The sequence below is a fragment of the Pogona vitticeps genome, chromosome 2 (assembly GCF_051106095.1).
Source record: "Pogona vitticeps strain Pit_001003342236 chromosome 2, PviZW2.1, whole genome shotgun sequence".
Lineage (NCBI taxonomy): Eukaryota > Metazoa > Chordata > Lepidosauria > Squamata > Agamidae > Pogona > Pogona vitticeps.
This window is the reverse complement of record NC_135784.1, coordinates 158860734-158882851: the sequence shown is the minus strand read 5'-3', so window position 1 is coordinate 158882851 and position 22118 is coordinate 158860734. Positions and strand designations below refer to the sequence as shown.

Here is a 22118-nt window from a genome sequence, read left to right as displayed (position 1 = left end):
CAAGGGGGCAGCCCCAGCAGGTGACTCAGCCAAGCTGCGGAACAAAGGCTCCATCTGAATGAGATCTGAAGAGAACAACTGATAGAAAAGAAGCCAGACCCACAGAAAATGATGATGGGGGCTTGTCCAACTTTCTAAAGCATGCCAGCTAAAGATTTAAAACCTGTCAGCCAAAACAAAAACTCTAGACTTGCATCAGATCTCAAGAGAAGTGGAATAATAAGCACCTGAGGGAGCAGCGTCAGTGGCACAGGATAATCCAGGTTAGATGTGTGGGACGGTTACGTAAGTGAAGCATTTCAAGTTTTTTATATCTTTAATTATTGCTGTCATTAAAATCATGTTTCTAGTCCTTAGTCATACAGAGTGAAAGAATCTGGGCAGCAGACATACAAAGGGAAAGAAGTAAAGAGATTGTCAAGAACCACTTTTAGAGACCAAGAAAGAGCTTGGATATGTGACTTTTTTGGAGCACAATTCCCAGAAGCCACCTTGACATCCCAAGCTCTGTAGAAACTAGGAGACGAGCACTGTAGAGTTCAGACTCTCTCAGACCTGCAGGGCAGGAAAGGGCCCTATGGATCACGAAGCCCAGCCCCTGTCACAGTGGGGAATCCAAATCCCAGCCTCTGGCTGCGCAACCAGATATCTCAACCACCGAGCTATCAAGCCATACCAGTCACTCCCTTCAATTGTTATTCTCCCATGTCCCCAACCATGGGACTCCTGCTTTATATAGACAATCCTTTTCCCCTCCAAAATGTTGTTCCACAAAACACCCAAGGGAAATGGGCGTGCCGGTCCTTCTAAGCCACCTGACATCCTGCGCTTTGTAGGCTGGATTTTCCTGCCTGAGAGGTGGTGTGGCAGAGGGCTTTGTAGCACAGCAGGCTAAGTTGGCTGCATTATTCCACATTTTCCAAAATATGCCCTACAGTTAATGTTTCAGATTGGAAAGGAAGGAAACACATCTATCCAAAACAAATCCATTTAGGCAACCCTTCCAGTCGACTTCCTCAACAACAAACTAGGCACCTGGTCAAAAGGCCACTGACAAAGAAAGGGCAAAGCTGTGGAAAAATCTTTGCAACCTCATAACATAACAGAACCCCATATTTCTTTAGCACAGAATGTGGACAGTTTCGATTTAAAACTGATGGTTATTTGCTCCCAAGTTTTAAGAGTAAGAGGGGGAGCAGGAAAGAAGTATTCAGGATACTTGCCAAGAACTTAAGACTTGTGTTGAACTAACTGGATGAAATGACAAGAGGATAAAATCTCGAAATGGCAAGATTAAGAGGTGGACTCATTGATATGAGCATTTTCCTCCTTTAAGCCAGTTTTCTTCTCTAGGCAACTTGTGGCCTTCCAGATGTTGAGGGACTTGTCACTGGCTATGCTGATTAGGGCTGATGGAAGTTACAACCTAGCAGCATCTGGATGACCACAATTCCCTACCTCTGCTTGAAGTCCATAGCACATAAATCTTTCAGAACTTTCTGACCTGTCTTGTAAGGCAACTGAATTACTGCATTATCTCTCTGTAACAGCCAGAGAAGCTCACAGGAGATCCCAGGGAGGAATGATGCCGGGTAGCTCAACAACATCTGGAAAGACACATGTCCCCATTCCATGGCCCACAGCACCTCTGACAGCTATTGAGCTTCTGCTTAAAAACCTCCAGCGAAGGGAAGCACCCCAGCTTCAGAGGCAGTCTGTGTTCCGCTGGCAGAAGAGCTCTCTATTAATTTATCCTAATGTTTGGCCAACATCTGTCTCCCTGCAGTTCTCACCCAGTGCTTGTAGCCCTGCCCTCAAGCAACAGAGAACCCATCAACAGCTCTTCAGTTATTTGAGGACTGCTATCCCCTCTCCCCTTAATCTCCCATCCTAGAGAAATACTGTGTTCTATAAGTTACGCTCTTCATACATTCAGTCCTTTTCAGCTATTCTTCACAGGACCTGGGTTTCTCATCTATTCTCAGCTGGTCTTCCTTGGACACGCTGTCATTTAGCAAGCTCAGCATTGCTCCCTTTGCCCCAAAGGAGTCTCCCACATATCACGTAGACACTTCAGACAAATATTAACAGCCTAATTCCAACTTCAAATGTTGTACCGAGAGGGTCAAAGGCTGGAAGATTATGGCAAAACACCTCCTAGCTTGGCTGCGTATCAGGGAGGAATGCTGACCTGTCGTCAGGTTGCAGTGCCTTTTCCCACCCAAGATGTGCTACTCCTGACATGCATTGCTCCCCCACCCAAAAAACCTTTTTGTTTGGTCCCGAGGACTAGCACCAGCATGGCTTCTTTTTGGAAGGCGGAACTTGCCCTGATGCCATGAGAGAGTGAGGTGTAACCCTCCAGATCAGTGTTCCCCAACCTTGGGCCTCCAGATGTTTTTGGACTCCAACTCCCAGAAGCCTTCACCACCACCTCTGCTGGTTAGGATTTCTGGGAGTTGAAGTCTAAGAATATCTGGAGGCCCAAGGTTGAGGACCACTGCTCCAGATGGCTTACAATCCCTGGAACTCCTCATCACATCCATCCTGATTAGGGGTGATGGGAGCTATAGTCCAACAAACACGCTTTGCCCACTCTAGCTACAAGCAAAGACATTGTGTTTTTGTTTTTTTTACATTCGCAGGCATCTGCAGCCCCTTTCAAGTCCCCTAGTCTGGCCATTCACAACCTTCTTTTGGGCCATGGCCATAAACACAATACGAAAGAGAGGCCAAATCAGGAACGGTACAATTTGCATAACAAACCTTGTAAGATGTATGTGTGAATAATTGTTTTCTATCCGTAGCCCCCTTCAAAATGTCCAGGGTCCTTCGGGGTGCCCCATGGCCCCATGTTGAGAATGGCTCCTCTCCAAGCCACTCCGTTGTCAGGTCTTAGGGTGGGCAAAGCAAGAACTCGGCAGCAAGAACCAGGGCTCAGAACATAGGAGAGTTAACTCTGTAACAGACTGCCTCACTTTGCTGCAGATCTCCATAATGCATGACGGTTGACTATGAAGCCAAAAGGGGCCTTCCCCCACCGTGCCCCGGCCCCATCCCCATGTGGCTAATCTACACAATGAAAACACAAAGATGCAACTCCCCTCAGTCCAAATCCATAGAGCCAGTGGTGGAGAATCCCATGGGTTGCACTCCTACAGGACCTGGATGGCTGCTTTGGGTCTACTGCTGTCCTTCCAGCAAAATTTCCCCCCTTAAAAAGAGGGGACAATGGTACGACCCATTAGAAACAAACTACTCCAAGCTAGAACTCATCAAAAGTTCCATTTAGATGAAAATAAATAAATAAAGATGCTTTCCCATAATTGTGAGAGATGCAGGCTTGAAGAAAAAGCACATGTCTAGTCCTTTAAGTCCACCAGCACCTCCCCTGACATATGTTTTAATGCAACACCCATTTCCTACAAGAGGGCCAAGTTTTGACTCAGTATAATTCATGAATAAATTTAAGGCAGTTTCCCTAAGATCTGGCAGAGCAATCGCGGACTGACAGAAGCATCGGCACTGCTAGCACCTTCTCAGCCCCAATCAGCTGGGATCTTGGAACAATCTGAATGCTAAACCCTGCAAGAAACCTGCATCTCCTGATTGCTCTTGACCTCTGGCAAGGGTTTTTAAGGCTCCTGGCAGAGATACTGGAGACACACAGCAGCAGAAGCCCAGGCTTGAGGCAAGGCCAAGGATCGGAAGCTGAAAGTTCAGGCCTAGAGCTCCACGCTGTCTCTGCTGAGGCAAGGTGTTTCTCCGGGACCCTTGGCCACTTTACAGCTGGGCAGAGGGACAGAGGAGATAAAAATACTTCACACCGTAGCTCAGAGTGTGATTGGGGGAGGGAAGGAAATACAGCACCAAGAAAACAAGCAGCTTTCCTGCCAATACCCAAGTGAACCCCTCTCTCATCAACTGATGTCAAAACTTCTTCTGTCTCATCCCTTGGACTATTTAGGTAATGGTCTCTTTTAAAAACCACAGGAATAAACATGTTTTCTTTAACTATCTTCACTTATTTCCTCTCTTCCTCTTTCACTGCCACCAATCTTTAGTTGCCCTCATGTCTCTCTCTCTCTCTCTCTCTCCTTGGCCCTTCCCTCAAGCCCTTATAACACCCTCATTATAGCCAGCCCTCAGGTATTGAGATTCATACCACTCAGCTTGCATTTGTTTTTATTAAAACAACAGCGTCCAGAGAATCTTACGTACGCCTCGGTTTTAGATGTGTGCAGCACAATTGTTCAATCTTTCATTTGTCTCCCCCTCAAACTCCCAGCAATTCTCTTGTAAAATACCAACTTCTCCCCACCCCTCAATTGAATCCTCCAAAAACTCAACCAACACTCAACTTCCCTCGTTTCGCAGAGCCAATCAGAACCATTCCACGCTCCTCACTCACCCCTTCCAAATACATACTTACCCAACAAACACATTTCAAACAATACACTCACCATTACCATATAAACCAGTAGTTCATAACTCTCAGAAACCCCAGCTGGCACAGTTAGTGGTGAAGGCTGCTGGGCGTTGCAGTCCAAGAATACCTGGGTTATCCAAGGTTGGGAACGAGTGAATAAACAATACACTTAAACATAGCCAGCTACCACAAAGCCCAAAATCCATGGTCTCAAACAGAGGCTGAGCCACTCCAACAATATTTGCACATAAAACAAAACGGGAATGATTCTTTCAGAGAAGATGTCTATGTAAAAAAATAAGAGGAAAAAGAGAGAGATAAATGTCTCAGGATCTCTCTTAGAATTCAAAATGATAGAGAAAGGAATGCTAGAAATATTCACAGACATGAAGGTTTTTAAAAGAGAACTGGACCTGACAGTGACAGAATTCGCCCTTCACAGAGCTGCTCCAAAGGCCTCACATGTGAAATTCAGACCCAACTTGCTTGATAGGTGAAGCTCTTCAAATGCTGTGTAAGGAAAGAATGTCTTTTGCTCTTTTGCACAAATTATACAACTCTGACATATCTAATCCCAATCATGGTGAGGGGAGGCACCTGTAGATCTGCCCAGTTTCATTTTTCACCATTTTGGGTTGTGAAGAACTAAAAAATGCACCTTATTTGTAACATCTTGGTAACCCAGCAAAAGTATTCCCAAACTAAAGACAGGGATTGTCTCACTGTTTGCGAAAGGACAGCGCTCTCCATTACGTTCTCACATTCAATGCCAATTTCTGGGGTTAGTATTGTTTAATTTCAAGTGTTTGCCTTTTCTATTAGACTCCAGTTGGTAGATCTAGATCCTGAAAGTTTGACATTTGCTTAGCCCTGTTGCAAAGCACTGAAGATTATGGGGACACTGTATTTTAGACTGATTATTTATACATCTAGATCTGAGTTAATGATTGCTAAGGTATAGCAGCAAAAATATTTCAATCAGAATTTTAAACTTGCAAGCCAGGATTTTAACAATGTAACTAGTTAGAAACACGGACCTAAACCCAGTTCATAGTTCCAACTAGAAGAGTATCACTGAATCAATAGCCAAATGGTGAGTAAGCACTCATGTAAATCCCACTGACCCAAGAGCTGAAATCCTATCGCAGAATCGTAGACTACACCCAGCCTTGTATGGGACTTTCGCTCAGCCAGGAAATCAGTGACAATTTATGTTGTTTAGGTCGGTTGTTTGTTTAATAAATTTATTTTTAAAAAAAGAAAAAGAAAAAAGAAATCAGTGACAACTTGGGATGTGTGACACAAAAAGAGCAGGATACTGTGGTCTTCCACCTCACTGATACAGGAGGGTACTGCAAACTAACTGAAGCAAGGCACTGAAAAGGCAGGAAATGTGAGTAGCTGCCTTATGAAGAATTGTGAGCCGAGGCAAGGAAGATATCAAGGTTCTCATTTCTGCTTCCAGGGCAAGCATTTGACTTCTGATGCTCTGGATGAGCTGATGGTTGACGTCTTTGGCGGCAGAGACTGGGAGTTTGATTCTCCGCTGTGCCTCCTCGACAGGAGCTGGGTCCCTCCAGCTTCGCAGTTCTAAGATGATGATGGTTACATTTCATGGGAAATGTATTTTCCCCATACTGTATCTCTTCTTCCCCTCTCCCCAGAGACTTGCCAAGGGAAACCGCAAGCCAAGTTGTTTTGTTCACAGGACTCCCTCCCCTCCCCTCCCACCTCCAGTTGGCCGCTGTTGCCAACTAGCTTGGCAGATGGGCCTCCGTGTGCTGGACACACTTGGGGGCAGGAGCAGCCAGAGGAGTTGCTGCCTCAGCTCTTCTCAGAGCCAAGGGCTGCCTATAATAAAAAGGGCCCATTCAGCTGCCGCAAAACCAACTGCGTTGGGAATCCCAGCGGCTGACATGTCAAATCGGTCGCACTCAACATTATCCATTATCCATTCAACATTATCCACGAGCCAAAGCGTCTGGCATAGATGGCCACAAGCCCCGATCTATTTTCTTCAAAGAATGAGCAACAAAACCAGAGCATCAGCAAGTTCACACAGAAAGGCTAATCTCAGAGCACATTTGCCTGCACGAGAGTCATGGGATGGCTCACATCAGTTCCCGGTGGCTAACAGGAAGAACGCCCTTCTTTTTGATTGGGTAATCACGCCAGTGCTGCATTATTAGATGAACATCACAACCACCTCTCAATTTGGGGAGCACTGGCTACCAGGCACATACGTAGAGCTTGACATTCCATCCCCATTAAAGGGGTCAGAATGATTTAAAGAAGAGTCCCCTACCCGCCCACCTCCAATCTGTTACTTTCCAGCTGTGTTGGAATGAAGAGTTTGGAAAAGTCATTTCTGGATTAATCCCTCAGGCAGTTGTGTGATTCTGAGAGCTACAGTACATACTGTACATATGTATGTACACACAGGTACATGCATGCACACGCGCACACACACACACATACGGCACAAACTTTGGAAAGGTAGTGCAACAGAAGTGGAGAATGCCAAATTGGGGAAGATGCTGTACAGCAGTTGTTCCCAACCTTGGGTAACCCAGGTTACAATTCCCAGAAGTCTTTGCCAGCAGCTGTACTTGCTGGGATTTCTGGGGACTGCAGTCCAAGAACACTTGAGCTACCCAAGTTGGGCATCACTGGCATACAGCAATATATAAACCGCGAAGGAGTGGCTAGGGGTGCTCTGATGTGCTCCCAGCATGATCCTGCCAGAGTAGCTTGATTTTATCTCTCAGTAGTAGTGATGGTGAAGGAGTGATTCAGAGAAATGTGGATTGTCACAGCCTCTATGAGCTACCTGGACCACTATTTTAATTGTTGTTGCAGAGGCTACTGCCAACCACTGAATCTGCAAGTTGCAACAAAGACTGGTCATGACTGCAGGAAAAACTCTGGAACAATCAGCATAGCGCACCTTGGCAAACTTAAAAAAAGTGCTCACAAAGGGAAATCACAAATGTAGTTTCAGGACCTGTGTCTCTTTGTGCAAGACATGATAACTTAGTCTCCTCCTGCAATTGTGACACGTGGAACAGAAGTTATGTCAATGGTCACAGCTGTTTGCCAAGATGCCTGGCTGTGTGCTTGCCAGCCAATGAGACAAACATATCACCAAGGCCACTTCCGTGATTTCTGTTCCGCCATCCGGAGAGGAGCCATGGTTCACAAACTCCAGTTTTACATGCAACAGCGCGTGGAGGCTGTCGCTCTGTACAGAGATCATAACAATGGTGGACTCACCTCTGACCTGACTTCCCTCAAGCTAGCTGAATACGTCTACTTGTCTGACCATTTCAAAAAGTCTTAAGCCTTCGTGAATACAGTCTTAAGCTGATTTTTATGTACAGTGGTGCCTCACTAGGCCGTTACCCCGCATGACAGTTTTTTCGCTAGACATTGACTTTTTGCAATTGCTATAGCGATTCACAAAACAGTGATTCCTATGGGGGAATTTCGCTGGACAATGTTTGGTCCCTGCTTCGCAAACCAATTTTCGCTAGATGACGATTTTGACAGCTCCCTCTGTGCTCGCAAATGTGTTTTCAGGACCTAAGTTTCACAAGACAGCTATTTAAACAGCTGATCGGCAGTTCGCAAAGCGGCTTTCATATGGCCGATCTTTGCTAGACAACGACGATTCTTCCCCATCGGAACGTATTAAACAGGTTTCAATGCATTCCAATCAGGAAATGCTTTTCGTTAGACAATGATTTCACTAAACAGCGATTTCAATGGAACAGATTATCATCATCTAGCGAGGCACCACTGTATTCATAAGCTATAGTTATATCCCATTATTCTGCCAAAAATCTCAAGGCAACACACAGCTCTCCTTTCTACTCCATCCTCTCAATGACCCTGAAAGGTAGATCAGGCTGAGAGACTTGAGCCAGTACTTTCATGGCTCAGTGGACGCTTACATCTTCCAAGCCCCAGTCTAGCATCCAAATGATGGCACCACACCAAGCATCGTCATTCTGATTCACAGACTGCGAGGCTGCAGAGATCAAGCTCCGTGTGATGTACAGGAAGAGATAAGCCAAGGGTGCTTTCACATTCAAACAGCGGTCAGTTGTTTCTCTCCCCACCCCTGGTCACTGCAAATAAAGTCAGCTTAGGTGATGAGACTCGGCTCCAGGTGAGATCTGCGGGAGCTGCAGCATGATTCAGCAGATGGTAGAAGAAATGGGTCCATGAGGGCAAGTGGGGTGGCCTCCCCCCACTTCAGGCTTAGCCTTACACTATACCCAGCCAGCCTAATTTTCCCACCGACCTCTGGGGGGGTCAAGACCCCAGAGGTGTTTCCCTCCTGTCCAATTCATTCCCAACCCCACAACCTCTTTGAACCTCGCTCCCAGGAAGCAGGAGGAGGAAGAAACTTGCGTACAAGCTGTATTTTTCTGCTCCTCAGCTGAGTTCCAGACCAAAATGAAGGGGCTGGATAAAGTAGTGTCTGAGTAAGTGACAGCCTGTGTGCATCTGTGTAAGTGTGAGCGCCTGCTTTTCTTCCTCCTGACTCTGCCCTCTATTAGCTGCTTTATCTACTGCCCCACCAACCGTATTGGGGCACCAACCACCACTGGAAGATAGTATTGGAACAGCCAAACACCTAATCTAGCTTCTATGGACACACATTGACATGGAGCTAGCATATTTAGGAGATGCCCTTTAGGCAAGCAGATTGGCAACACAGATCCTTTTCTGGTGTGCAGGGGGGTGTGAGTGCATGTGTCCATGCAGGAGGTTGGATGTGTGTGTGTGTGTGTGTAGCTGTGCGTACACATGTACACACGCACACATTCCTTTGGCCCTCAAAATATTTGAAAATATATGATGTGGCCCTCACACTCAAAAGTTTGGAGACCCCTGCTCTATGCCAAGAGATCACTACCGGTACTTGCCAGGTGAACACATGCTTTGAATCCCACAGCTGGGATTATGCCTTGAGGCCACGGGGCAAGAAGTTCATCTTGCGTAACTCCAAGCATTCTCCCTGATAATCGGATAACTGCTCCTTGCAGAACTCCAAACCCCTGCCAGCATGCTGGAGTCCTTAGATGGGACTCCGGACTAACCTTTGGCACACAAAGCCACGTTGAGAAGGCTGAACTCACTGTTCCTCTCCGCTCCCCAGAGAGTGATGCCAAGAATCTCTCAGCTTTCCAAGCCGCTCATATCATGCATACACCAGACAGGTGGCTGTCCCTAGGCAGAGGCAGTGCTGCAAATAAAGATGCAACTCATGCTGTTGCCACCCAGGAATCACAGGTCACACTGGGAAAACTGAGCCGCTTGGGCATTAAGGGCCAAAAGGCAGCTCCTCGCAAACAGGCAGGAAGCCCTCACTTAGCTCGGACAAAGCAGGGACCATATTTAAAGCAGGTGGCCAGAGCAAAAGGATCCCCCTCCAGTGGAAGTCTATCAAACTCAGGCTGCTCTATTTTGATGAAAGCAAAATAAGGTTTAGAAAGCAGATATGGCAACAAGCAGATACGGCAAGCATGTTTTGACAGGAGGCTGCAGCTCTGGTGACTCAGATCAAGGACAAATGCATATACTGTAATCTTTTCTGTCCTGTGCATGCCCCAATACTGTGACCAGCTCTGCATGCCTGCCAAATCACACCTGGCTCCTTAAACCAGCAAGGACAAGAACAACCACATTAGTATACACGTCGGCAGCCTCAAGCCAGACGTTCTTCTTCAAACTAGACAAAATCTCCGGGCCATTTTGACAGACATGTGGCATGAATTTCTATAAGTTAAGGAACTGCTTTGTCCAATTCACAAAACTGTCAGTATGGCTACAGCATGCCACTGTAATTTTATGCTGTTTTATCCTGTCCTCCCTCCAAGCAGCTCAGAGCTGTGTACATGACATTCCCAATGAATTATTCAGTAAGGTACTGGATGCAACTCCATACATCAAGGGCATCATCAAACACACACACACACATTAGACCTAAAGCCAAGGCTCAGAGAACAGGGACCATTTTGGAACCATTTTTGAGGGCTAAACTAGAGACTGTTCACTCAATCTCCACTTCTTTCTAACTCCAAATAAGCATGCACAGATCCAATCTAGATTGGGACCTCCACACACAGGTAAGGGGGATCTTTAATCGCCCCCTCAATGGGAACTAAAAAAAGGAAAGAAGCCCATTGGTGTTAATATAGTCTTCTCTCTCTTTCAGCCCTACATGGGGAGAGAGATGATTTAAGGAGGGAAATGGATGTGGAGGGAGGGTGAATCTTCTCTATTTACTGTATGTGCAGTGGCCCAAATCCAAACTGGGGCCATGAACACTTAGTAGAAAGAAAGGAGGGAAATATATGAGCCTCAGAAGCCTGCTATATATTTAACATTCACAAGATTCAGCTCCAAAATGGATGAGCTGGAGTTGGAAGCTCTTGAAAGAAAACATTGGTATGATTTAGAACTGTTATGAATGCTCTCGCAACAGGTCCAGCTTTGGCCACTTATCCTAAATACATATCTTAAGAGCATAACAATTGCACATGTGCCAGATATTAACAAAAACGCTATCAGCCTGAATGCACGCTTTAATGCACATAATTACACAGGAAACAGCTCTCAGCCTGCCTTTCAAACAATATCCGTGTCAAGTCACAACTCATTTTAAAAGTAACCCTTTTAAGCTGGGTTGTGACATACAAAGGGTGTTGTCTGAACCCTTACCTTTAAGCTGGCAACTGAACTAAAATGTGATGTAACTATGGCTTCTCCTAGCCACCCACATCCTTCTAATATAGGAGGAAGTGATACCAGGTAGGCCACACATCAAGTGGAAGACAGATATGTAAGACGAAGAGAAGGACAAGCAAGAGATGCCAAAGCTACCACATCTAAACTTAATAACAATAATTATGTGCTGTCAAGGCAATTTCAACTTATGGCAACCTCTTCCAGAATTTTCTAGGTATGGAGTACTCAGGGGTAGCTTCTTATTCCTTTATTCTGGGGTTGCCCTGGGACTGTGCTGTTTGCCCAAGGCTAAAAAGGCCGAATTTTCATCTGGGATACACAGTGGGGAATTGAACTCCCAACCCCTGGCTTCACAGGCAGGTGCTCAACTGACTGAGCTACTCAGCCAGCTGTCTCACAATTTAACACTCTTCTCTTAAAAGCAGGAAGGTTAGTTTACCGCAGAAAATCATTATTGAGATTTATTTATTTATACGCTGCCTTTCTATAGGAGACCCAAGGCAGATCCCAACAATGAAAACTGTACTATGATCACTGTTTTAAAATGTCATAACAAACTTAACAACAATAACAAAAACCCCAAACATTTCTAATTAATCTGTTTTGTTGTAAAGCAAGTTGGGATTCTTCTGATTTTAGGAATGGTATCACTAACTGAATCCTAATCAAAATGGGCCTAGACAATCCATATTTTGGCTGAGGTTTACTTGAGGACGGTAAGAGAAATAGATCTCGGTAGGAGTCTGAACAGGAAAAAAGACCGAGGTTCAACTCCCCATTGATTATGAAGCTCACCAAATGCTCTTGGTCAAAGCAGCACTTGTAACCCAACATTACCTCACCGGGGTTGCTGGAAGGTTTAAAATATTTAAATTCTTTAAACAGCCTAAAACGTGCTTAATGTACAGTCATTCACTGCTCAGGTAGATGGACCACAGCCCCAAGGAATGACATGGAAAGAGCAGCTAAGACAGCCAACAACATTTAAGATTGCCAAATCAAGCTGTCATAAATTTAAGCCCCCTACTCACGACATTCCTTCAAGAAAGAGTGAAATCTCACTGTCTTTGCCTGTGGCAGCAAAAGCAACCAAAAGATTTTTTGGCAACTGAAAGGCCAACAGGTTCTATTGGCATAAGCTTTCTACGAATTGTAGCCCTGCTTCATGAAGTGGATTCCTGAACCCTTATGCCTGTTAAATCTTACCAGTTTCAGGACACCTCAGGACTGAACTGCCTCATTTATTATTTATTTATTAACCAATTTTTTTTTTACTCTGCCTTTCTCCTAATAAAGGACACTAGGTAGCTTTCAATAATTAAGGACACAAAATTAAGTCAAAACAGGATAATTCAAATATTAATGAAATAATATTTTTTTATTTATTACAAGGCACACTTTAAAGTCGCCACCTCTTGATCAGACCCATGTCCCTCCTGGCTCCTGAAATTAGCCAAAGAGGTGATTGTCAAATGGGTCACTCAAGTAGTAAACTCCTTCTTGCAGGACAGGTATATTCCTGTTTGAAAAAGTCAATCTTCGAACAGACAATGTAAACTATCATGATGTTGCTAATATTCCATTTATGGGGAAACTGAGCTTCAAGAGGTTGGGGGCTTGTCAGGTGCAGGCAGTTTTGGAGGACATGGATCGTCTGGGCCCATTTCAATTAGGATTTGGGCCATGTGCCATGGGACTGGGACAGTTCTGGTCGCTCTGCTAGACCAACCTACGGTATTTACAGGGGGCCGACCAGGGCCAGGGGAATGTGAATTAGGTAAAAGATTTACGAAAACAGATTTAGAAGCAACAAAATATAAACCCCCTACCCCCGTTGACTGCCTCCAAGACAGCCAGTCACCAAGAGAAAAAGTGTCTGAAAAGCAAGGTCTTTGCCTGCTTACAGAAGGACAGCAAAGATGGGGCCAGCCTGGCAGCAGCAACAGAGAGAGCCCTCCCCCCACCAAATGCACCTCTGAGGGGTAGTGAGACCTGGAGAAAGGCCTTTCCTGATGATCTTAACACCCGGGCCAGATTCATGGAGGGAGATACGGTTTTTAGATAACTTGGACCCAAGACCTTTAAAGGTTTTTTAGTAGACCATAATAATAAATATATAAATAATAATAAATAAATAAATTAAATAAATTAAAATCAGCACTTTGAATTGTGCCTGGAAAACAGATCGGGAGCTAATGGAGCTGCGGGGGTTGGGTGGGTTCTGTGATCCCTGTAACCAGTCCCAGTTAATAATCCGGCTGTAGCAGTTTGGGCCCGCTGAAGTTTCCGAGCACTTTCCACAGACGTGTCTAATTAACTACTAGTTTCTGACTACACGTTCCTCGGCAGAAGAGAGAATAATGGAATTCAAACACGTAGGAGCTCTTCTGGTACTTTTTTGCTCCCACCTCTCTCCCCTTTTTTCTTTCCGTCTGAGCATCACTCCTCTTTGCCAACACGTAGCTAAGCCTACTTCTGACACCCCCTCTTTCACGATTCACACACACACACACACACACACACACACACACACACACACACCTTCCCCTTGCCATCTCCTCGCCTCTTCTCCCGCACTGCTCCCAGCCAGCCAGCCAGCCGGGTCTCGCGGGCTACTCACAATGCACTCCCGGACCCTCTCGTGAAAGAGCTGCTCCCGGGCGGACAACCCATCGTGCTCCCCCGCGTCCATTCTCTGGTCCGCATGGCTGAAGGTTAGAAAGGCCTCTGGCAGAGGAGCCGGGGGAAGGAGGGAACGGGGCGCCCAGAACCCCAGCGTAGGAGCCACAATGGACCTCAACTCCGCGGCCGCTTCCGCCTCTGGGCGTTAGGCGCAACTTTTGGAACGCTGCGACGCCGCCCCCGCGTCACAATGCCTCGGGCGCCGCCGAGGGAGCTCCGCGTTCCATTCTTAAAGAGACCCCGACCCGCAGAGCCCGCTCAGCCGCCGACTACTGTTCCGTTCTTCGCCAGCCAGTGAAGGGCGAAGGCGAAGGCAGGGCTCGCACCTCCAGATCCCGCCGCCCTGCCAAGCGCCGATTGGCTGGATGTTTGGCGGGCTTAGCCAATTAGCCTTTATAGCTGACATCCGAGGGAAGCTAAAGCTTTAATCGGGTAGGCTGAAACATACGTCCATCATCCCGTAGCCAGCCACTCATTGTTGACTGTGCAATGACAGAGACACGGCGATGTCCTTTTCCCCCCCCTCCCTCCGCACTGCAGAGACGCGCGGCTCTGCGGAAGTTCGCACGAAAGTTTCTGCTCGGGAATGCAACCCTTCAGCCCTTCTCTGAGGGCCAGACCGGCCGTGCCCTTACAGATCTAGGTCAGCGGGCAGTCGGATTTGTGCACAGGCAGAACTGCTGTGAGTGCTTGAGGCAGATTGAAAAAAACACTATCATTTCTCTCGGTATAAAGCCGACTCTTTGTCTTGGCAGCAAAAGTGTTTTGTCTGTTGACAAAGTGGGAAAGGACTCGTGGTGCCAAAGACTACCTGTGCCCCCTGGGCAAGACACCCGGATGTGCCACTCACTTGCTCACACCAGGGGGAAAGGGGACTCCCTCCAGAAAATTTGGCAAGTCCTCACGATCCCCGGTGACTTTGCCCAGCCTTGATCTATGGTGGTCCCAATTAACAGGTTGTTCTATCAGTGAGGTAAAATTACCCAAACTTGGATGGAGTTCATACTTCTGTTGTTTCTTATTGCTGATGTTTCCCAGTGGCATCAAGTCACCTCAGACTTCCCAGCACCCAGGGTGATAGGTAGCATCAAGTATTACTTACCAATTCAGAAAATGCAATATTAGAGGACACCAGGATGAGTAAAGCTGATATTAAAACACTTTCCTTAAGAATCAAATTTAACAATCTAACTAGCCAACAAAGCCCACTGTTAAAACCAGCAAAAAGCTCTATGAAACAAGTATCTCCCACTGAGGAATTAAGCAAAGGGTGGGGGAAAACCACACTAAGTCCAAAGTTGGTCCCTGGTTCAAACAGGGCCACACAGCACTCTGAAATTTTAAACTGAGCACTCTAGTGGGTGCATTAATTGAGAAGGCCTGGGCTGCCCCTTAAAGCATTTCATCAAATTACAGATTCCAGGATTCCATAGAATGGAGCTATGACATTTAAAGGATGCCAAATTTACCAATGGAAATGCATCCTCCATAGTGACAAAGAAATTATTTTCTGGAGTCCCTTACTGTGCTGCCTTTTCAAATAATTCTGCAAAGACTGTCTATGTGTTGTGTACTGTATAGCTGTGTACAGCTTTTAACAGAGTGATGAAACTGTTTCCATATACATATCTGAGATTTAGGAACAATAAATTATTCTACCTGTCTTTTGTAATAGTTCCCTTCTCAGAGATATTCACAAAATATCAACCAACTTCTGTCTGTTGAGGATTGGCCTAGATTCTGCAAAATTTGATATGGTTAGAGAATAAACTGTTATTAAAGTAATTCTAGATATTACTGAGATTTTGTTTATTTGGCTTACATTATTTGTTGTTGTGACTCTGATGTGTTCGACTGCAAAGAAAGAAAATTTCCATCACACCCCATGTGCTACCTGTCTCTAGCAAAAGTAGAACAGTGATTCTTACTTGCAAGAGGGAGTGGGAAAGTAAAGTCTGAGTGTTGTAATGTACACATAAACCAGTAGCTACTTGAAAACACAAGAGGGAAGAAAAATGCCTAAACCTATCTAGGTATCAGTCTGCCTAGTGACCCTCATAGCTTTGGGTTAATTTTTACATAAGTTCAACATATATTATTTGTGTATGGTGGGTAGCAGCTGATATTTGGCAGAATTTGTAGCATAGTTAAACCATTTTTCTCCCACTGCATAAAATTATGTTGAGGACCACCAGTTTCTTGCTTACAGAAGACTCCATTAAGAGAGGTTTTCTCTCTGAAGACCCAGCTGTAGAACATTGCCAAGTGCTGACATTGTTTCCTCCTGGACTCTGAAAGTGTGAAATAGGAAGGCTATATTCTCATCACTATGAATTTTGAAAAGAAGAACAGTGCTTCTTAGCATGTCTAAATGGCATGCCCTGAAGCCCTGAGAACAACAAATACCCAAATGTAGGTTGCTCTCTTGTCATCATCTTATTCCCCAGGATTCCAAGTTCAAAATCATAGACCCAGAGAATAATTAATAATTACATCATATGACTTGCTCTTCATATTGTTAAAACCACTAAATATGATTCTGTATTACGGTACATTTAATGTTTACCTACAGATTATAGAAATGGGACGTGGTGCTGCTGCTTGTTAAACTGCAGAAGCCTCTGTGCTGCAAGGTCAGAAGACCAGCAGTCGTAAGATTGAATCCATGTGACGGAGTGAGCTCCCGTCGCCTGTCCCAGCTCCTGCCAACCTTGCAGTTAGAAAGCATGTAAAATGCGAGTAGATAAATAGGTACCAGCTCGGTGGGAAGGTAATGGTGTTCCGTGTCTAGTCGTGCTGACCACGTGAGAAGGGAAACTGTCTACTGACAAACGCTGGCTCTATGGCTTGGAAATGGGGATGAGCACTGCACCCTAGAGTCGGACGCGAATGGACTAAATATCAAGGGGAACCTTTGCCTTTATCTTACAGATTATAGGGTTTGCTTCTCTGGCATGAAAGAACTGTCCAGTCTCACCTTGAAAAGCAGCATCCTGTTTTTCTTGCCTTCTGACGACAGCAGCTCCTGATGACGGGTTTGCGAGATTCCAGGCATCATCCAGGGCCTGTTTACCTGTCCACTCCCTGAAATAATTGCTTACATATAGCGCCATCTTGTGGCCTTGCATTAAGTTTTTTTAAAAGCTGGAAGGTTCTTTCACAATAAGACCTGGCTATCAGGAAGTTGAGTTGTGGCAACTGGACTTCTTTCTTGCTAGGTTTAAATGTTTCGCTACTCATCCAAGTAACTTGTTCAGTCAGAAGAAGTCCAGTTGCCATGACTCAACTTCCGGATAACCACACCTGGATGACTGAGAATCTTCACAGAAATAAGACCTGAAAGGTCATGTCCACACTGAGACACAATAAGGGTATGTCAGGCAATGTGCAGTGGATAGAGACCTGACTAGTCAGTCCATGGAAACTCACCAAGAAAAGATAACCTCAGGTGGTTTCATAATCCATTTCCAAGCCTCCATATAGGGTATATTATTTTCAAAAGCAGGAGGTCATATCAATGCCAACCTTTATACTTGTTCAAAATACAATTGCAGAGAAGAACTGCATTAAAATGTTTACTGTATTGCAGAACATCCAGTTTTGTTCTTCAGTCAGTTGATAAGCACAGGATTTACCTTGTCTAGTTGAATCGCAGTTCTGTTCTTCACTCACCTGTATTGCAGCTTCCTAACCACAAATTCCAGTAAGTCTGAGGTTCCTTCTCTCATTCACATCTGGGCCTCCCTGCCTAGATTAGCTTTTACAGTCTTCCTTCCCTAATTTCTTTCCTTGTTCAGCTGGGCCTCTTCCATTTTACCACACAGAGATCTTTAAAATTCTCTTTGCTTCCAGCAGACCATCACTTTTATTACCTGTATTGAAACTCCCAAATAATAGATTGAATGCATAGCCATGCGTTGACATGCTAATGACTGTGGCTATCAAAATCTGATTAAATGGAGATCACACACATTATTATTTTCTATATTTATTCTGAAAATGTGTTAAACCTTAGGGAATTACCTTGTGATTTCTGCTTTGTTCTTGTGAATTCTTCATCATTTTATTTATTGAAAGAATGTGATGGATGCAAACATAGGATGCAGAACTGTGCACACTAATTAAGAAGGAATTGTGAAAATAGGACTGGGCTGTAACATGAACAAAAGCTCACTTGTGGAACTGGCATGTACTGTGGGATAATTCTTATGTAATACAAGCTTCACAGATTTATAGAGAATTACTATTAGACTATCCATGTCAGGAGTCCTTGATTAGTTTAATAACGTCTCTGTTGCTGCTCCCAGACTCTCAAATCCCTCCTTTGGGAGGCCAGGCTGGCCCCATCTTTGCTCTCCTTCCGCAAATAAACGAAGACCTTTATCTTCAGGCAGGCTAGTTGACCAAGGCCGCATTTTATTCTGCATTTTATTTGTCTTTTTAATCTTGCTGTTAATATGAGTTTTAATATGTTTGTTTAATGCTTTTTGAAACATTATAGCAATTTATCATTTGGTTTTTAACTTTGTTGCTCTTAATACTGTCAGCTGCCTTGGATCCTTTAAGAAAGACACAATATAAATATTTTAAATAAATAAACAATAAACAGTGTTACTATGTAAAGTAAAATCCTATTTTAAAAATGTAAATAAAGACAGCAAAATAGAATGTTCTGCTATCGAGCCTTAATAAAGCAGTATTACCACTTTTTCACATAAAGCAGAAACAATCTATGCTACTGGTTGTACTGTATTTTTAAATGCAATAGAGTGCCGGAAAATAAAGGGGGGGGGATGAGGACTTTAAGCAATGTTTTTAAGGCCTGGTAACCTTCTGGAGAAGTGGGATGTAGCTGAGTAATAATGTGTCAGTTACTAGTCTGGGCAGGTTGAACAAACCTTATGGGAACACCAACAGGGCTCCACCTATGAAATACATCCCTATTGTATAATTCTGCCAATATAAAACCAGGAACATACCTTTCTAATGCAAGTAACTGCTAGTTAGTAAATTACAGTAGGCATTTCATTTCACACACAGAACTGTGATAGGGGTGCCATAAGATTCATATTTTGTCTTTTTGAAGCAGATCCTAGCCAAATTATGCTCCTAGCGTTATGACAGCAGAACAGCTGATGTAATAAGGTTCCTGTCAAAGTCTTTTCCTTCATAATGCATGGGTATGTATTAAGGGAAATTGAAGAATTGTTGGGAAAACCCAGGAAATACAGACAGGCCTTCCCTAAAGGCTTCCATAAAATGCAACTGAAGGAGAATGGCAATTCTGTAAAATCATCTCCTAAATGCAACCAGAGTGTAACTGACACTGCTCAGCATGATAAAGATGTATACAATGCCCTCCTAGTACAAGCAAAATGGGTCTCGGTACCAAGAAAGCCATGTTTATGTTTGTTGGGGTTTCAGAGTTTTTATCACAAACCTAAGAGGCCACACCTTGGTGCTACCTGTGGGGTATCATGCTCATAATCACCACTAGGCATGTGGTACCAATCTGATCACCCTTGATAATGAGTCAGATTTTTAAAAAATCCGCTGATTGCACAATGAAGCTTGTGAAGGTGGTCCAGAAGAGAGTGTGCTGTCTCAAGAGGAAGAAGAAAAGGTGTGTGTGTGTGGGGGGGGGGACCTGAGAGTACAAAAGAACAGATGGATGGGAAATTTGAAGTAAGTCTGGTAGAGGAGCATGGGAGTAAGAGAGGGGAGGAGCAGGAGCTGTCAGTCTGGGAAGAGGCTATAAGTACCCAAGGAGAACTGCGGTTTGAGGTAGAACTGAAGTTGTTGGAAGCAGAGGAGAGAGCTAGAAAGATTAAGAGAATATGAGAGAGTAAAGACGCAGGAATTATTGAGGGATTTTCCGAATCTAAAACTAGGCGGACTGCTGCCAGATCCTACTCCAAAGAAGGAAGGAGAGATATGAGACCTTAGAGTGGTCAGTTATAGTTTTCCCCAAGAATAAAGGGAGAGGACGACAAGTGATTCGACCTGATTCAAGGTACAACACTCCCCCACCTGAAGGGGATTGGGCTCGGCACCCATGCTGTGGCACCATCTGCGCAGTGTGGAGTGCGCCCCTTTGGAAGCCAACCGAGGTGGAGAAGTTTGGCCCAGCACCCCTGTGAGTTCAATGGACAGGGTTCAGGATTTTGTATTGGACAGTTATGGCATGTTGCCTGAGTTAAGTCTTTTTGATTTTGTCATGAACAACGTTGATTTACCTGTAACTAATAGTTAAGAAAACGTCTCCTGTGATATTTCCCACGCAAAATGAGGAGTTGCCAAAATTTGAAACAGAACCCATTCACAATGACCACCAACTGTAGTATGTACTGAATTCACAATGGAGCGAGCTCTTCTATCAGCAAAATGTGTCAACATCCTTTGTTCAGTCTGACCACAGCCTTCATTTTATTCCCTATCTTAAGAAAAAGTGTGGCCAGGCCACAAGCAGTGTTAGTAGAAACTGAGTTGGCCTGGTAGACCCACATCACACTCAAATAGCCTTCCTTCTGCTCCTGCTCCTCAGATCAACTGGCGGGACTTGCTACTGCTTTTGGTGGGTTGCTATGACGGGATATTTGGATTTGACTCAAAAAGTGTCCGGCTACAGAGCCAGGGGCTGAGAGTTCATTTCCCCACTGCACCTCCTGTGAATAGTCAAGCCTGAGTGGCCTTTGGGCAAAGAGCCCCCCCCCCAAAAAAGGGCAAATCACTTCCAAGTATTCTCTACTTGGAACACCCGGAGAAGGGTCACCAAAAGTCAGAACTGAGTTGGCAGCACAATTTTATTGCCACTATAATTTCATTTGAGGTCTTTCTGGCCTCAAATAAAATTAGGCAGAATTAATCAAGAGTTAAAATTAAGTGTGACAATGCCTGGCTTTGGGCCTCCTCTCAGACGAAGTTATCTGAGACTTTTAATTATGCAACCGACAGATTAAAATTAACGTTTAATCTTACCTGGGGGAGGGGAAATGAGTCTCTGAAGGGGTCACAAGATTCCTTTTATCCTCTTGCAGCAAGGAATCTTATCACCTTATCAAGAATGTCAAAATACTCACTGGTCTGAAAGTTAAGGTGGGATTATCCCTCTGCATCCAAGGTAGGCAGTGATCAGTCCAATAATGAGCAAGGAGTACCTTTTCCATCACTTTGTAGGATGTGGAAGACAGTTTGCTCAATTTGAGTATCAAAGCAGTGACAGCTTTGTCATTCCACCTAGTGCTCCACTTCTGGTTACCCTAAGCTTTCCTCCTTCTGGCATTGTACTAAAGGGTGGGGCAGGGAAATCATTTTACAGATATTATTCTTAAACAATAGGGAGTCAGAAGTCCTCAACTACTCTGGATCATCCAGACATTTAGCAGAAGCAGGTATACCTTTGCCTATCCTTTCCTTTGGAAATGCTAATTAAAAAGTAGGCAAGGATATATTCTATATTTCAGCACTTCCGTGCAAAATATTACTATTGTTTCACAAGCATTTCTGCTGAGGCAACCACCCTGCTTTGGCTAAGGTAGAAGATTATTTGCATGTACCAATGAGAGCTGTTGGGAGATGGAGCCAGAGAAACTAGAAGGGAGGGGGTGAGTCAGAGTCTGAGAGAGTTCACTCAAAGACAGAGAAGAGAGAAGATAGTTTGGGTTTGAGGCAGAGTGCTTAAGGAGTGATTAGTCAGAGTGTGACCTGTATTAAGAGGGAAGACGTTAAAGTAAAATACTGAAGTTCTGTGTAACTTTAAGAATGTGCTTAAGAACTACGTACAGTATTCTTAAAACAACTTATAATCAATAAACCTGTTTCTGTTTAAAAGTTCAGTACTGAATGGACCTCAGTCTTTCATAGGAAAAATAGGTGGATAGAGAGATCAACTGGCGGCAGCATGCTAAAGGGAGTGTTGGAATACCTTCGTGAGCTCCGTTTGGTGAAAGAAGCAGGGGCCACGGAGTAAATGCAACACTTCCTTACCCACTTTTAGTCGAGGAGTGCAAATCTACATGGCAATCTGAAGAAATAAGCTGTGCAAGCTAAGCTATTGAAGTAAGCTATTTCACATATTAATAGCATAACATCAGGTGAGTTTCCTTTGTTTCTTAAGACATCAGGAAAGCAGCATCTGAATCACACAGAGCAGCAAGAACTAGGCAAGAGCTAGGACCTCTAATGACTCTGGTCCAAGCATGCTGCAGAGCAATCTTGAATGTTAAAATAATGGTTCCAGTGGCACATA

General features: G+C 44.5%; 1 protein-coding gene across 2 annotated transcripts in view; it reads right to left on the bottom strand.

The window, feature by feature from the left end:
* The window catches only part of LMBR1L (limb development membrane protein 1 like), a 37184-nt gene extending 23163 nt beyond the window's left edge, over positions 1-14021 (bottom strand). For both annotated transcript variants that reach the window (XM_020783076.3, XM_078385178.1), the window contains exon 1: positions 13809-14021. In XM_020783076.3, coding sequence (XP_020638735.2) covers positions 13809-13880 — 72 coding nt within the window. In that variant the 5' untranslated portion in view covers positions 13881-14021. The remainder of the gene's footprint in view (positions 1-13808) is intronic.
* Positions 14022-22118: the final 8097 nt, after the last annotated feature.